General features: G+C 42.9%; 1 protein-coding gene across 4 annotated transcripts in view; it reads left to right on the top strand.

Annotated features, from left to right (window-relative positions):
• The first annotated feature begins 211 nt into the window (after positions 1–211).
• The window catches only part of ZFAND6 (zinc finger AN1-type containing 6), a 37,178-nt gene continuing 20,053 nt past the window's right edge, over positions 212–17,336 (top strand). Inside the window, exons 1-2 of one of the 4 annotated variants that reach the window (XM_080351006.1) lie at positions 212–292; positions 3,061–3,153. Coding sequence is in view for 1 of the 4 variants with exons in the window: in XM_080351003.1 (XP_080207129.1) it covers positions 15,032–15,045 (14 nt within the window). In the remaining 3 variants the exon portion in view is untranslated. Of the gene's footprint in view, positions 293–3,060; positions 3,154–5,101; positions 5,241–7,309; positions 7,342–15,016; positions 15,046–17,336 lie in introns of those variants that run through there. The other 3 variants (XM_080351004.1, XM_080351005.1, XM_080351003.1) reach the window with 3 other exon arrangements.

The following is a 17,336-nucleotide window of genomic DNA, read 5'->3' as shown; positions in this document are numbered from 1 at the left end:
TCACCTCAGGGCACTCGCAGGGCGGGGGAAAACGTGGGCCGGGCCGCTGTCCCTTTAAATAGCATTCTGCGGTTTACGTCGCCGCCGTCTCCGTGTAATAATTAGTCGCGGGCCGTAGCACCGCCCACTCCGCCTCACGGCCACCCTTCCCCGTGTTCGCCAATCAGCGCCCGCCCGCGTCACTCTGAGGGCAACGAAACACGGAGAAAGGGAAAAAAAAGTTTGGTGAGGAGCGAGCGGGGCCAGGCGGGGCCGGGCGGGCGGCGGCGGGACGCGGCGGGCCCGGAGGCAGGTGAGGGCAGCGCGGCTGGGCCGGGGGCCGGCGGACGGGCGAGCTGGGGGCCGGCGGCCCCTCTCTGTGGCCGGGCAGGTGGGGCGGCGGCCGCCCGCTCGTTCCTGGGGGCGGCAGGGGGGCTGAGGGAAGGGTTTGCCCCCCCACATCCCCCTGACTCCCGCACCCGGCGGCCCCGCGGTTGCGGAGCGGCGGCGGGGCCGGGCCGGGCCCAGGGCCCCGGAGCTCTTTTTCTCCCTTTTTTGGTCGTTCCTTCCTCCCCCACGCCGGGCAGCTCCTCGCTGCATGCGCAGGAGCCATCCCAGGGCAGAGGTGTTTGTACTCGTGTCCTTGGGTGGAAGGGGAGAGGCCGGGGCCGGCCCGCGGCGCGCAGCCAGCCCTGTGCTCCCCGCCCTCCCCGCAGTTATTTTAGTTTGGCTGGGAGAAGCCGGGGGCAGAGCCGGCGGGGTCGGGGCCGGCAGCTGCCGGGGCGGGGGGGCTTTGGACTTGACCGAGCGGCGGTGCCTTGTGGGTGGGGGGGCGTCCCCGGGGCCTTCCCCCGGGCCGGGGCTGTCGGGGGGTGCAGTCCGTGTGCGTGTTTGTTCTTGGGATAAGTTTCGGGTGGTTTGGGGACAGGAGGATTCAGGAAGCAACATGCAGTTTGTGTGGTGGCACCTTCCGCTTAAACCGAGGGTTTAAGCCTCCACAGGCTGTCACCCCTTTGTGCTTTGTCGTACCCGAAGTTCTTGTTGTTGTTCTTGTGCTCAGTGAGGAATCCTGCGAAATTTAAGCAAATATACCCCCTTCTAGGCTGTGCAGTGAGCCCGGAGTGATAGGTAAGGGGTGCGAACATCCACTAGTTTCCACAGGAAGTTAGTGTGGGGGAATCTTAAAAAATAAAAGCACTAATTATCTCACTGCTAATAACAATGGCAACAATAACGAAATGCAGAAGCTTCCACCAAATGTGCTGATGTAATGTAGAGACAGTCGGCAAACCCGAAGGTAGTTACTTCTGCCCCTGCATGGACTGACTTCAAGTGCACTGTTGTGTTCTGGAGTCCGTTCCCTGGCTGTTTGTCCAGACTTGTCCTGTAAACATGTCATTACATTGGAGTTATGGGGAGTAAAGAGCATTGCTGAGTTTCTTTCATTGTGCTAAGGATCTGTGCTCGCTCCTTAACTCTGCCAGACTGTGTACACTGAAGGGAGGAGGGTGCAGCTTGGTAGGCTGCCCTATGAACTTCAGGGAGAAAAAAACCTCAGACTATTTTCTTCCTCCTGCTTCCAAGTAAATGATTTTGTTTGTCTGATGTCATCTTAAATAACTTCTTTCACAGATTGCTAATCCTCTTCTGAACTGTGGATGATGGTAGCTCAGCAATTGAGGAAGCAAATATGTCAATTCTTTCCTTAGTCTTTTTCCTGTCTCTCCTTTAGCTTTTATAGCTTTGCGTTTTGAATTGGGCCTGATCTGTTTATCTGGTGCTGAAGTACCTCCACCTGTTCTTTATATTATCAAGTAACGTAGAACAAGAGGGCTAGCTCTTTTCTGATTTGTCATATATGTGTTTAGGCCAAAATAAGTGTGTTTTGGGAGGATTTTTGTTCCTGAATATCAAAGTTGATGACATGTCGGTGGCATAATTCCTTAGGCTTACTACTTTCAAGATACAGGAGATGAAATTCTTTACTACCAAAGAAGCTCTCCTGTGTGTATTTCATAGAATACCTCTTAAAATATTTTTTGGCGTACAAAACTATGAATCATTTCAAAATAGTAACAGATTAAAATAAATTTACTTCTCGACTAATAACAAATTTATGGCAAAAATGAACAACTTTGTATGTTACATAAAACACTTTTAAGAGTGTGATCTAAGAATGTAAGTTTCCATTTCAACTTTCTGTTGCTTTATGGTCTCACATGTCACATTCAAAACTTTATGCAAATAGCTTAGAAGAGATAGTGGCAAGTTATCAGGAGGAGAGTAGCATTAACAGAAACTACTGAAAAGTTACTATGGTTACAGATATAGGTAATCCCTGTTTCTGTGAAAGTATGTCCTTTTGTAACAACTGTATTAATCAGTTTGATTTCTGAGAGAATTGCAAGTATACAAACTTCTGGCTCAATTTTCTTGGCAGCTAATAGCTGTGCAGGTTTATTAAAATACTGAATGGGCTATGACTTGGATTCAAGATACTTGATTTAAACTACAAAGAGTGTTAGAGATTACATATAAATGTACTTGGAGCATTCTGAATTCAGTGGAAACTGGTGTACTTTTTTTTTCCCCCTGAAAAGATATCTGATGTCAAGGAAAAGTCTTTTTAAATGTCTAGATCCTTTCTCAAGGACTCTGACTAAAGTGAGTGATGTGGCCAAGTATCACTGGAGTCCTCAGTGGTGCAGCTGAACGAGATATAATTCCATGTCCTGATTAAAAACAAACAAAGAAAACCTCAAAAATAACCTGAAACCAACATGGCAACTGCTGAAAGTGACTGAGACCAGTTAAGGATGTGCAGCTTTAAAGACCAGGAGATGACAGGGGAGGGTAAAAAAAGTCTTATTCTGTACATAGAAAGAAACAGTTGGTATTTAACATGTGGATGAACTTTAAGCTCTCAGAGTAGCTAAGCTTCTGAATAATTTGAAATAGCTGCTAAAGCTTCCAGGGGAATGTGTTTCTATCTGGTGCATCTGTCCTGCTGTCCAGACAACTGACCGGTCCCCTCTGATGAAGATCTGGTATTTACCACATGCACCTTTTTGTTGTTTCCAGATTTGATTATTGCAGTGCAGCAGTACATCTTGGACTGAAAGCAGCAAGAGAAATCTCAAAGTTCTTCAAGATTACTGAAATCTCATCAGTCTGGTATGTTGCTCTCTCTAGACTCCTGGAATAGCAAGTTGAATTCTTTGCATGTGAGGGCCTCTTTAGTTACTCTTAAGGATACAGAAGTTCCTAGGACTGTTTTTTCATCAGCAACTTCATTCTCGCGAAATAATAACGCTGCTAAGAGCTAGGAAACCATGTGTTGCTAGGGTTGTGTAGAAGGTTGGTTTTGGTCGTGGTGTTCGTAGCAGGACAGTGAACCTGCGCTGCAGAACCTTCTGTCAACATAAACTCTGAACTTGTTTTCATCTTGCCTAACCAGCCTAAAGTCAGGTTGGAAAGAAGCTATTGCTAATTGATTTTCTAGAGACTGCTCACTGATTTATAGAAGAATGTATAAGAATATGAGAATGAACGTTTCTTTCATCACACAGGAAATTTTTTTCCCTGTCCCTATGTAGACATGGCCCTTGTGAAGTTTACATTGTTTAGGTTTGATTAAAAAATTATACAGATGTCTCTGAATCATTTCTCAAGTGCCAATGTTATGAAATTCCTATACTAATGTGCTTTTAAAATGGATCTTTTCCAAAAGTATCTTACACAGCAAGTTTATGGGAACTGTTGTTTATAATAAACAGGATTGCAACATCTGAGGCTGTGAAAGGAATGGGAAGCTAAATATTACTTTTAAAGCTGTCTCTTATAATAAAAAAGCTAAAAGTCAAAGCTAGAATTGTTAAAAAAAAAATTAAAAAAAATCAGCACATGCTGTAGTGCTGACATAATTGACAACCAGAGGGTAAAGTCCTTTTCTACAATGCAAGTTCAATATGTGTGTGCAGCAAGCAGTTCAGTAGCTTTGCTACTTATTAACGTGTACAGAATCTGGGAGGTAGAACGTATTCAAGAGTGTGAAAAACAGGTGCAAAACTGTGAAGAAAGCTCTGGTGATTCTCACTGATCTGTTGGGAACTGGATGGCGAGTAACCGTCTCATCTAATCCCTGAAGAGCTATCGCATCCAGCTTTTCATCGCTACTATTCTGGTCTCTGAACTGGTGACTTAAAGATGAAAGGCTCTGTTCTTGATCTCTTGAGCTGTCAAGTCCTGCAAACTTGCTGTCTTGTGTGTGTGTAAGATTACAGAACAAATGGCCTTTTAGCTGGTCCATGATTACAATAGTCAAGTGAGAGTCAGGTGCTTTCTCTTGTTACTGTCCTCAGTGCAAAGTTCAGTGGCAGCAAACTGAATCTTTTTACACTGCTGTCAAGGCTTCCCTGCTTAATGTACTTGCAGCTGCAATCTGCTGTTTTCATTTTTGTGCATTGCTACAGGTAATGTAAGAATGTAAGGCTGGAGCTTGGGCCGTAAAACGGTGCCTCTGCGTTTTCTCTAAAATGTATGTGTGTTTACAGGGAAAATAGGTGGTTTATGTGCACAAACTGAGCTTATAAGTTAAGCTTTTTAATGTTTAGTGTCAGTAGGTCCTTCAACATGGGATAATAACTTGAATAACATTTTTTTTTTAAATGTCCAGAGTCCCAACAGCGAGATACAGATTTGTTTACTCGTAATTTCTAGTGAGGTAGGGTCAGCTGTAGAGCTAGTCTGGATACCCCACCTCACAGATACTTTTGGCAATCTTTATTTCTGCGAGGACAGCAAGTTGCTCTTGGGGCATTCTTAATATGATAGTTTCATATTGTGTGGGGTGTAGTTTTGGTTTTAAATGAGATGAGGTAAGAAAATCTAGGAGGTCAGTGCTGAATGGAGGCGAATCTGCTTTGCCATTCCCCTTATGCTCTGAGGAAGCCACACTCTCGCTTATCAGAACCTAGCCAAACTTCTGCCCGATCCGTGACGCAGAGGCAGGTGGAAGGGTCTGATGAGCACCAGAGCTGGGCTGAGGGAGTCAACCAGACCGCGTGACTGGGAGGGGAAAGGTGGGGAGAAAGAGGGATGACACTTCTCCCTTGTAGTGATAAGGAGCTGCTGGTTGCCAACATAACAGAAGCACGAGTCGAAGTGTGGGATGTTTGACGATAGAAATTATTTTTCATCACCATTGCAGTTGCGATTTGACTAGACTTCCATGGTAGCAAATAGAGCTGGAGAGTTTTGGGGTAACTGATTTATTTTTATTTTTTCCCCTCCCATTTTGAAGGTACTCAAACAATAACTTTAGGATTATCATGTCCTCTTCTAGCACTAGGTGGTTTTGTTGGTAAGAGTTGTGACTTCTGCTGTTGTTTTTATGGGTTTGAAGTTCACGTGCTCTAAATTGAAGCTTTCCAAGGTTGGTTACTGAGATACTTAGAGGATGCTTTACTGGTGTGTTTTGTATGCGTGGACTACGTTCTTGGTTTTGATTGCTTGGATAACATTTGGTCAGAGAAGCGTCACGTAAGTATGAGCTCTCAGTTGTTCTCAGGGAACCTGATTAACTTCTAGCAGTGCTGACTCTTGCAGGGCACTGAATTCACGTGCCAGGGTTAAGGTCTGGTTCCTTCAGCTTATGTTTTAGGTTCTATAGGGGAAGTTATGTAAATGTTAATTCTGGTTTTTATAGTGTTTCATCTGTATTAACTTCCAACTGTACTAATTGCTGCTTTTCAGTCCTATTTGGATTTGTGGTGTGATAGATTGCTCTGAAATAGAAGGTAACGCAAAACGTGCAATTCGACTGTTTTAGAGGAATTAAATGTCCTTCCTGAAGGTGTTTTTAATGCTCTTTTGGTGTATGTATCACAGCTCAAGGGAGTACTTAGCTGTAACTGTTTTCCTGATGTTGGTATTTGCAGTAAAGCAGTATGCTAAACTGTCTTGGACTTGATTCATCTACATCGGGAAAGTTAAAACGGCCTCGTGTTCTGCGGTGCGGGTGGGAGGTGAAGTAAGGGAAGGCTGCTCTGTTGCTGGCTAGAGAAAGGTGCTAAGAACCAGGAACGAGGAGGAATTTTTCCTTTCTGCCCCTGCACAGTACAAAAACAACACTGACAAATGCTCTGTCTTCCTCTAGCTTAATATTTTTAGTTGACACTAGACACGTGAAAATGTTTTGTATAAGGCAACCTTGCTCACCAGAAGTCTTGTGCAACTGTGGTGATACTTTGTGGGTGCAGGAGGGAACAACACTGACTCTGCTGTGGCTCTTCCCCGCAAGGCTTGTTTGGAATGAGGCAAGGTTTTTCTCAAATGAGACGTCATATCTGTGCTTGTGAAATATTTATTAAGCCTTGTTTTGTTTTGACTCGTGTGTTCCAGGCTTTTCACTTGATAGATGGGTAGGGAACAAGCATCGATGTTTACATAGAGGAAAAAGAAACGCTTTTAATCTAAACGACAGGTTCGTTGTCCGGTGTTAAGAGGAGGCTGTGCTATGAGAAACGCTCTTGACTGTCAGAACGTGAACGGTGTTTTGCAGATTTGTTCAGCCAAGTGGAGGCTGAATAAGCACGAAAAGTTTCTGGCAGGAGCCGTGGCCCCGTGTGAGATGGAGCCGGTCACTTCCTGCGGAGCTGCGCTTTGCTGACTCACGCTTTAGTTGGGCGAAGTCTGTGCAACTGCCCCCCCCGGCGCGTTTGGAACCGGGGTTACCGATTCATATCGAGTGCCCAGCTGCCCAGGATACCCCCCCTCACTCCTGGAGCGGGTGGGCTCAAACCCCACATCTCCTTTTACCCTGTGGGCAGAGCCAGCGGCGGTTGTGTCCCCGCAGCGGGAGAAGCGTCTCCAGCCCGCTCCGCGCTCTCCCCTTCCCCGCCCTCGACCCCTCCGGCTCGGGAACGGGGTGCTGGGCGGCGGGGGAGGGGTGCCCCGCAGGGCCCGGGGCTGCCCGCAGGCTCAGAGGAGCCGCCGGGGGGCAGGCCGCCCGCTGTCGCTCGCCGGGACACTCGCTGGAGCTCGCTCGGGGCGACGCGTCGCCAAAGGTTGTCGTTTGTCACAGCCGGGAGCGGGGTCCTGTCCCTTTAAGAACCAGCTTGCCCAGGGTGTTCTAACCTGCTCAGCGTAACCTGCTAGCAAGGAAAAAGTTCTTTAAATAATGGATACGCCGCTCCGCCAATGGCGGAGCGGAGTCTGGCCAGGGGGGCGGGGTTGCCCTCGGCTCGGCCAATAGGGGCGGGGGAGGCGGGGCTCCGCGTCCATGCTACGTTGCGCCGAAGTACAGCTTCAAGTGAAGTTAATCTGGGGTGAAGCAAACAGAAAATTGTGGAGATTTCGTTGGTAGGAATTTTCCGGTTCTAATCGCGTCGTGTGGCGTTATTTCGCCCTCTGGGGCAGCGAAGTTCATGTGCGTGGGGCTTTTTTCGTTGTTTCGCTTTCTAATGATGGCAGAATATTAACATTTATGCAGGGAAGCAGAACAAAAGGGCTCTTTAGACAGGAAATAAGGTGTTGAGAGCCTCAAACTTGACCGAGTTTCTTTTGTCATCTGTTGGCTTGCACTGGGTTTTTTTGCGTCGAAGGATCGAGTCGTTCCACCTTATCTTATGGAGAAATGTTAATTCTAAAATAGCGAGGATAATGCTGCTGTTTTGGAGTTACACAATGTTACAGGAAGAGAGCTCGATTTTAACTCTGACTTCTCTGATTCTGATGAGATTTGAGCTAACTAATTATGACAGCTGCTATGGGATTATTCAGTGATAGCATTTGCTCTAAGGCATTTGTCTTAAATTGTCTTTTGTTGTATCACTGAAGACTGCTGTGCTGTTGTCTGTGTGTTTGTTCTTGATGAGATGAATGTCTCGCAGGTCTTTAGCATTTAGAACAAAGATGTGTGAAAATTATGTAAAACACTGCAATTTTTCTCTTTTAATCACTTTTTTTTCAGAGTATCTGGGTCTGTCAGAGCTCTGATTACAAACACAGGCAGGAAAATAAAGTGTTATTGTCCCATGTTCCAGCTAAAAAAGAAAGGGGGGGGAGAAATATATATATATATATATGTTGGTCAGAATCTCTTGAAGCCTGAATTGCACAATGATAGCAGGTGTTTTCTTTGAGGCAAGGTTATTTTCAGTTTCTGTACAAGGTTTATCATATATGGTATTTTTAGTGACACTTTATGCATCTAGAAGATCTTCAGGAACAGGAAAAGTACGATTTGCTGTGGGTGGCATGGGACGGGGTGAGGGGGAGGAAAGCAGGAAGTGGCGAGTCAGGGAGTTTTTAGTGAGAATGAAGACTTTCTTTTAATTGTCGTCCTTTCTGTATGTTTGACAAACATGTTAGATGAGGCCACATACAGAACAGTGCTTTCAGAATGTTGAATATATTTTCTTCCCTAAATATTTCCTGTTTTTTATAAAAACATTTGTGTGTATACAGCTGGCAAATGGAAAGAAATACTCATGGCCCAAATACTTGTTGAGTCTAAGCAGTTTCATGGGGTTTGTATGATTAATCAAGGTGATAGGAGAATGGATGTAAAAACTGAGCAACAATCTTTCAAATGACAATGGAAAGCAATTGCTTAGACTACTACTGAATGTAAACAAATGTGGTTATTAAAGTATACCTCCTTCTTTCGGTTTTACATTGAGCTATTTTGTTTACTCCCCAAATGCTGGCTATGGATTACTTTTGTGTGTCAGAGTGTCTTCATATACTGGCATATTGCCAGGTTCTGCTGGCTTATAGGTCTGAATTACTAATTCACTCTTCCTATCTGTTTTTATCTATTTATAGCATTTTAAAAAATATTTTAGATTGGATTTAAACTCTGGTAACACTACTGTAGAATGAACAGTGTCTAAATATGGTTTTTCAGCTGAGAGGTGGGCCAGATGTCTTTTATCAGGGGAGATATTTAAAACTGGGATATGTAAGTGTTTAAATACCTGGATTTTGATTCATTTCTTAACTTGCAAGTGATGCCAGGCCTAGATCGAGTGGCTAGATCAGACGTCTGAGGTGATGGCAAGAAGAACAATATAGTTTGCTATAATTCCTATAAACTTAACTTTATGAGTATGTATATTAGAGTTGCTTAAACAAAAGGAAGCAAATTTGAGTATTTGTGTGCTATTAAATACTACGTTTAGCCAAAAGCTGGTTTTGCTTAGAACAGGAAAAAAGCTGAATACATGAGGTAACTTAATTCATATTGCTTGATGACTGAGTAGCCATTCTTATTGGGGTCCCCTCTGCTCCCCAACTAAGTTAGGAAAGATATATAATTTGGGACCAATTCTCCTATTTTATTCCACATAGAAGTGCAATGCTCAGCTCTCACACCAAATATATACAGTTCTAATGCACGCTGTTTGTAGAAAGCAAATCTGCCCTAAAGGATAAACATACCACTTTGCTGGCACAGCTGTACAACTTCTGTATTCAGGCTACAGCAAATGTTTCTTGCCTATGTTCAAAGCCGTCGCTGGCAGGACTCGTGTTGTCCCCGCACGACGATTGGTTGTTCCAGCACTTCTTGTTCATAAAACCTTCTCCTGCACATGCTCCATCTGCAGATCTTAAACACTGTGAATGCGTTGTGGGCTGTGGGATTTATGTGTCTGCTTCTTGTGCCAGGATGGAATATACATCTCTGTGAATAAGAGATTCTTAAAGTGATTGTAAACCTGCATGCAAAATGCAGGACCCCGTTTTATCTCCCCTTGTTTATGAGGCAAAGGGGATCTGTGCTCTATGGTCCACCTTGGTGGGACTTACCAGCGTTGTGGTGTGTGGCCCACCGTGTGCAGGGGTGGTAACTCTGCGCTCTGGTTCTGTTTACTGCTAATTGGAGAAGGCTGCACATCTCCCATGGGATGATCTTTGTAAAACATGCTCGGAGCCTTGGGGAGGGCAGTTGACCATCCTGCAAACAGCAACATGGGCTTCAGATCCCTCCTTGCTCAGTGCCCTCTGCTCGGGGCCTCCAGCCGCTTCTCCAGTGGAGCGGGTCGTGTGAGCACTGGAGACCAAGTCAACTAGGCTGGCATAAATTGTTCTAAATTAGTGGCTTGAGCCAACCCAACTGGCTCTCTTCCTCTCTTCTTCCTCCCCCTATTTCCCCAGTGGTTTAGTGATAATTTCTGCTAATTACTGCGTGCCCAAGGCATAAGGGAGTGGGGAGAAGAATAATGTCATCTTAGAGTTTCAGCTGGATCCAAAAAGGGACATCAGCCCGTAGTTTTAGATGTGGGGTCAGGCCTGTTAACTCATTCACTTGCGGTTTCTCGGGAGGAGGTGGTGAAGGGGTGAGCTCAGGAGCTGCTGGTGGTGACAGCCGGGCTGTGGCAGGGAATGTCCATGCTGGAGGGACAGAGTTCCAAAGCTCTGCGGACCCACGGACTCCTCAGCGTCGGCCTCCTGTGGTGTGGAGCTCAGTCTGGGTGGGGCAGGTGATCCGGACAGTGATATTTACACTGTAGTAAGGTTTTGTGAAAATACGCAGTTAATTACACATAATTAAAAAGGTATAAAAATAGCTTGGATCTGGTTTTGCTTTAAAATCTACTTGAGAGGCGTGAAACATTTGGGATTTTAAAACCTGCTCTTTTTTTTTACCTTTAGAAATATCAGGAACATGAAGTCCTTCTTCCCTGTTCTTGTTGGATGTCTCAGATGTGTCATAAGCTTCTCAGCCCTTAATTGAAGGGGTGGGGTGATATATTTTTAACAGATCCCTTCTTCCAACCGTGTTTATAGGGCTTTTGAGCTAAACAGAGATTAGCAAAAACAAAGCTTTGATGGTGTAAAAAACGTTTCTCTTCAATCAAGTTGTGTTTTTCTGCTTGTTCTCCAGTTGTTGATAGAAACTGGGTTTTTTTCATTTGAAAAGTAACTTTTTTTGGCTATCACATTTTGCATTAAGAGATAAACTGAGTTAAGTCCCAACTTGATCCATCTTCTGCTCCATTTAGATCAACTTAAGACAATCTTTTGAGTATTACTTAGACAAATGAACTCTCGCATTTGAGTATTTCCTAAAAATAGCTCCTTTTTAAGCAGCGGTTTTATTAAACACACAGCTCTTCCTTTAACTAAATTGTTCAGCAATCTTGCAGAAGCCAAAACCGTCTCCATGCTGAAGACCACCTCTGCTCAGCTATTCTGCCCTGTCAGGATCTATTTGTATCACAGCGCTCTGACCTTCAGGATACAGTATTTGTCAGTCTGAAATGTAATAATCCTGTATCTGGAGAACTAAACTATCAACAGTGTGGCTGACTTGGCAGGCCCTGGCAACCACCTGAACAGTTTAACTAGCCCAGGGTTTAAGATGACGCTGGGATGGTATGTCCTGTGATTCATGCTGCTAATGCATATTTATCTATGTGAAGGATTAGAGAAACAAATATAAACTTAATAATCAAATTGGAGTAGGAGCATAATAGCAGTATTTGAGGACAGAAGTGAGGTGCTTTGAGCTCATTGAAGTGTTTTGCATTGGATATTTTCTGGATTTTGTTTTGGGTTGGTTTGTTTGTTTAAAAAGAACCCAAACAAAACAAGAAACTCAAAAAACCAAGGACTTATGTTTTCACCATTGCCTTGGACAAGGCAGGAAGCTAGACAGTTTTTGTGTGTGTGCCATTGAATGTAATTAGGTTGATGAAAGCAGAATATTGCATGGGGAAGGCAGATCTTTTCCTCTTAAGTTGTTAAATTATATTTGGAAGTGAAATGCAAGAGAAAACCACTGAGTCTGCAGGCAAAAATGCAGAATTTCAGTACCTAGATTGGACATATTGATGTATTTTAATACAAAAGGCCAACTTAGATTGTCAGAAGCAAACATGTCATGAGTTGTTGATTGTGCTGGTTTTGGGGATGGGGTGGCAGGGGAGATATGAGGCTGCAAAGAAGGATAAAATTGTTTCTCCCCTACCCTTGTATGAATCAAAGATGTTTTTCTAAAATGGTATCTGGAATCAAGGCCGGAATGCAATGTAACATTATGGTGTAGCAGAATGTAACAGAATGACCTTGCATTGGAATCTGCACCATTATCAGGGCAGGGGCAAAAGATGCGTCTGTGTTTGAGTATTAAATGGTGTGGAGATTGTTCTTCCTGCCCAGATCCTTTAGCATTAGGTAAGAAGCTCACAAGGTAGTTTTTGTTGCTGGTACAGGAGAGTTTTCTAAGTGAACTTCACCAAACTTCTTATGTTGGCATTAATGCTATCCAAATATCCAAGTATGACGTACTGTTGGATATTGTTGTTAAGTCCTTGAATAACGTGATTTTGTAGGTATTAATTGGAATTAGTTATCAAACAAAGGTGGAAAGTGACTAGAAAAGTAATTATTTTAGTGTTTTATGGTATCAAAAGTATGTTTACTAACTTGGAAAGAAGAAAAAAAAGCAACCAACAAAACCCAACCAAAACAAACAGAAATGCCCCTTTGTGGCAGTATGGAAGGTCTTATTGGGAACATTTTTTAGGGAGGAGACCTTAGAATTGATCAACAGGATTGTTTTGAATATGAGTGTATTTTCGTGGGGTTTGTTTAAAGTATCCTAGGAGAGGATGAGGGTGGCATTAGGTCAAGGTGTATTATTAGTTACATAACAAACAAATTGTCAGCTGAGTGTGACAAACCACGCGGGGGCTGAGACGAGAGCTGAGATCAAGGAGTATTTGATTTGTTGTGGACTGGCTTGGCAGCCGTGCATGAATTTTTCTGCCTTCCTAATATGTCTAGTCAAACTTGACTTAGTGCTTTGATTGTGATTTAAAACTCCTATGCAGAGCAGTGGAGTAATTGACTGGCTTTAAAAAATATTTGGAAAACAACAACATCTAATTTCACACTCTGGTCACTTGGTTGATTGTGTTACCTTCCTGTATTTGCTTTTCTCTAACTTGGTGTCTATGAAACTTTTGACTGTTACCTATAGTCTCTATTAGTGCAAGAATTAGCTTGTTATTCTGTGATGTCATAATGTGACCGTGACCCATGGTGTTAAGTTTATACCTAGTCATTCTGTATATAAATAAATCCCTGATTAGTTGCTACCTACTTATCCTTCTATCTTCTACCTCAGATCCCCCACTGCACAATCAGAGTGCTTGAATTATCACTCTGCTATGCTGAAGAATTCCTCTGTCCTTGCCACCTTAATTTTTGTCAAGGCCTGAGATGAAGACTTTATTAAAACTTCTTCATATGCCATGATGGCTTGATCTGGTGAATTCGCACAGAGTGGCACAAACAGTGTAAACGCATGTTGCAGTGTTGCTTGGTTTACTTAAGCAGCATCAAGCTGGTTGTAAACATGGCAAAATCTTTCCTTGAAACCCAGAGTTATGGGTTTAAATGGGTAATTTATTTTTTTTTATAATGTAAGGAATACAAATAGTCTTCAACAGTAGCGTGCGAGTTTTTGTCTTCATAAAGAAGTGTGAGGCAGAAGAGATTTCTGGCAGACTGCGTTAGGGCATTGGGCTTTTGTTTTTCAAACCACGGTACCTGTGGAATTAACCCAGCGTAATGGAGCAGCTGAAGCTGCAGGACCTGTGAATGCATCTTTAGGCCAAGCTGAAGAGCATCAGTCTTGCTGATCTCCCTCTTGATTCCAACCTTATACAATAATAGAGAATATGTTGTGCTCTTTTTCCATTGTTTCCTGATGGAAGCCCCTTGGCTGATGTGTGTTAATGGAAGGGAATGAGCATCACGACAGAAAGCAGCACCGTGCTGACAGTTGCGGTTCAGTATCTTGTGAGCAGATTTTGTTCCCTCTTCATCCATTCTAAATTGTGATACAGGCTTAAATATGCCAAGCAAAATAATTGAAGAGAGATCTGGTTTGTATTTTCTATGTTTGTCTACTTCTTTATATCAAGAATTTTCCTTTCTCTAGAAAGTGCTGTTACTCTGTCATGTGTCAATCTGTTCTCTGGCAGAATACAATCACCGTTGCAAGAGGATAAAAAGAGAAGTCATGTACTTAAAGAGTTATTGTTCAAAATGCTTCTGAAATGCTAATTTCTGTTTATGTGACTTGAGTAAAAAGGGAAAATCCCATGGTACTACTTAACAGCTTGGCCCTTTTGGATAAAAGTCCCTCCCTTAAAGCCATTTATGGCTGTATTTTTCTGTGTAGAATTGTAGAAAGAACTCTGTACAAAGGTACCGTCGTAATAAATGGGGAGACAGTGGCATCCAGCCATGCTATTTTTAGGCTATTGTGCTCTTAACTTGCTGATCTAAGTGTTCTGGACAGCAAGTGGGAGAGACATTGTATGAGAAATGCATGCTCACATAGCTGTATCTTGTCTGAAAACAGAATGAATCTCAAACTTGGTTATCAGAAAGGCAGTTTGCAGAGTTCTACCTGGAGTATTAGTAGGTAAAAAGGATGCCCTGGTGATTAAAGCACAATGTTTGCAATGCAGGCTTTACTCGAAAGCTGTCAGCTCTGGCTTGCTTGTCAGTTGAGAAACTAAAATATGTGCAGTCTGTTCTGTATGGACTTGAGAAAGAAATGTAAAAAAACCTGATTTTCTGTTCCATGATGGCAGTGGGAAAAATGCCAGTTGTCCTCAATCAAGCTTCTTCCAATGGTTTTTAAGCTTTTCCCAAGTAGTGTAATGACCTCTCCATCTGGGGAAGCAGTGTAGTTTTGGAAACCTTCAGAAAGGAGAGTGCGTTACACTCTGCGAATTTGTCATCATTCCTTAGCCTATTCCTTATCTATTAATCTGACACTGTCTTGGATAGTTAAGGCTGACACAAGGCAACTCTTACTTAATTTTTGCTCTGACCTCTTGGTCATGCATGCATTTTTCCTGGGCTTATACTATGAGCAAGGCTGTGTCTTAAGAGTTCCATTCTGATACTAACCAGGTAGTTTCACCTTCTTCCTGCAGTGCACTCTTAACCTTGACTCTTGTAGCACAGAGCTGTCGAGCTCCACTGTAAGCCAGATACAAGAACCAATCCAAGCTTTTGAAGAATGAAGTCTTCAAGGTAGATCAGCTCCTGGCCCAGCAACACTGTGGCAACAGTGATAGATTTTAATAGTTAGACATCCAGTAACTTGTTTGGGAACATGTAAGCTGGCTTCCCCAGTGATTGAAATAATTAAGGGAAAAAATAAACCACCAACGAAAAAACCTTAGAATAGCGTTAGGGTTAAAACAAAGTAGCACCTTTGAGTCCCTTGGCTAAATTTAAGTGCATTGCAGAAGATGAGGAATGCAGCTGTGCCACAGGGAATGTCATACTTATACCTCTTCTGCCGAAAACTTGTCCCTAAATACCCTCTTTGTTTGGTCGGGCCTCAGCTTTAGGTTGAGTTCCCCATCAAACCACAGTAAGGGTATTGTATAATTTTGAACACTTAAATTAGACATAGTGCATAATTCTAAATAGCACAACACATCATGCATGATAATCACAATGTTCTTGGAAGTTGAATTCAAAATGCCCTAGCCAGAAATGATGACGGTGATAATTTTATTTATTAACAGCTTGAAACCCTGATATTAGAACAGGGCCTCCTTTAGCATTAGGCCCATGTAGAACTATAGCATTATAAGCTAATTAAAATTCTACATAGTGCTGTTTACAAAAACAAATTATAATGTATTTTCTGCTTACTGTCAGTTCTCAGCAACAGGTGTTTTGTTAACAAGAAGCTGTCTATTTTGGGAACTCATGTTAAAGCAGCTTTTATCTCTTCTGGGTTTCATATGCTTAAAATAAGTGAAACTTATGCTGTATTGAGAGAAGATTACTTATTCACTGAAGCTCAAAAGAGGCGATTACTGAATCTATATCTATTCTTTTGGTAATTATATGAGTAATCTTGTGTTTGAATCTTTCTTACAGATTATTTTTCATCAGTTTGTAAAGCCAAACCTGTTTTAAAATAGAGCATCAAAGATAGTTTATGGAGTTGCCTTCCTGCATCCCTTAAACTTTGGTGTGATATCTTAAGGGAATGTAGAGAATTTTTGGCTCACCTGATTCTAATTTTACATAACCTCTGTTTTCTGAAATGACTGGCTTCAGTATATGGTGCTGAAGAAAGCAGAACGAAGCCTCGTCTTGTCTGTTTCAGAGTAGCTTTTTTATCTTTCACAGAGCATTTTAAAACAAGGCACTTCCGTAATCTGACTGATTTTAAGTAAACCCTGAATTTACAGGGCTGTGTAAAAATGTGGAAGAGCAGCTTAAGGATTTCTGCAGTCTTTGGCTTGGGTACCTTAATGCCAAAGTACAGCTATGAGATAGTAAAAGACCAGAGGAAAGAAAAGGACTCCTCCAGCAGTATCTGGAACCAGTGCAGCTGGACACCAGTTCAGCTGCGCATGGTGGAAACTGTGGTTTGTGCGAGTTGACATAGCAGAGTGCTGACAAGTAATTACTGAGATGGTTTGATTTTGCTAATGGGTGTAACTCCTGAATTTTTATTCCTCTTGAGCAGAGACACCAGAGCAAGCACTAACTAAAAGTATAGTCTTTTATTAGTAGTTGCATGTTCTATCACAAGTGTAACTTCATTTAAGGTTTTTGTGGCAGTCTTGTCATGGAGAGAGCCATCTGCCAGAATGGATCTGCTGAGCCTGTCTGCCTCTGGCCTTAAATCTTGCATCATCTGGGTAGGTTAAATTGAGTACAATGTCACATTTAGGGAGAAAAACATTTTAGTCTCTCCTCTGGCTTGTGTATGGACACGCAGTGCTTTGGGTAGGACAGCATGAGCAGTGGGGCAGCTGGCCAGTGTCCTCTCTACTTTCCTCAGATGTTCTTCTTGGACTCCTCATCATGACTTTCCCAGAAATACCAGCACATAAACAGCTTCCCAAAACACATGACATGTTCTTTCTCATGGTCACTTTTCTTGGTCTGCAGTTCCCTCAGAAATTGTCTTAACTTTGTATGGAATAACTATAGTTACTGTGTTAGTCTCAGTGCTTTTAATGTTCAACTAGTTATCTTTATTGAAGGTCCCTATTGTGTCCTGCTGTAAACAAGTGTGTCCACCTCGAAACCAAGAAGTGACTTAGGGGGGGTGGTTTGTGGTACATTGGTTTAGGTTGTGGGTTTTGTTTTTCAATTGCATTCAGGTTGACGTCTCCAAAATGACAGATTTGTCAGCTTAGATTTTCTGATAGTCATCACTGAAAAATCAGAAACTTAGAACATGCTGGTGGTGCCCATTCTGAAAGCATCTCTGTAGCTCTGTGGACTGGAGTTTCCTGGTTTAACTGAGGATGGCTGCAAATGTATTGTGCTGCTGGGGAATAAGAAGT

The sequence above is a fragment of the Nesoenas mayeri genome (assembly GCF_963082525.1).
Source record: "Nesoenas mayeri genome assembly, chromosome: 11".
NCBI lineage: Eukaryota > Metazoa > Chordata > Aves > Columbiformes > Columbidae > Nesoenas > Nesoenas mayeri.
This window is presented reverse-complemented; position numbering and strand designations above follow the sequence as displayed.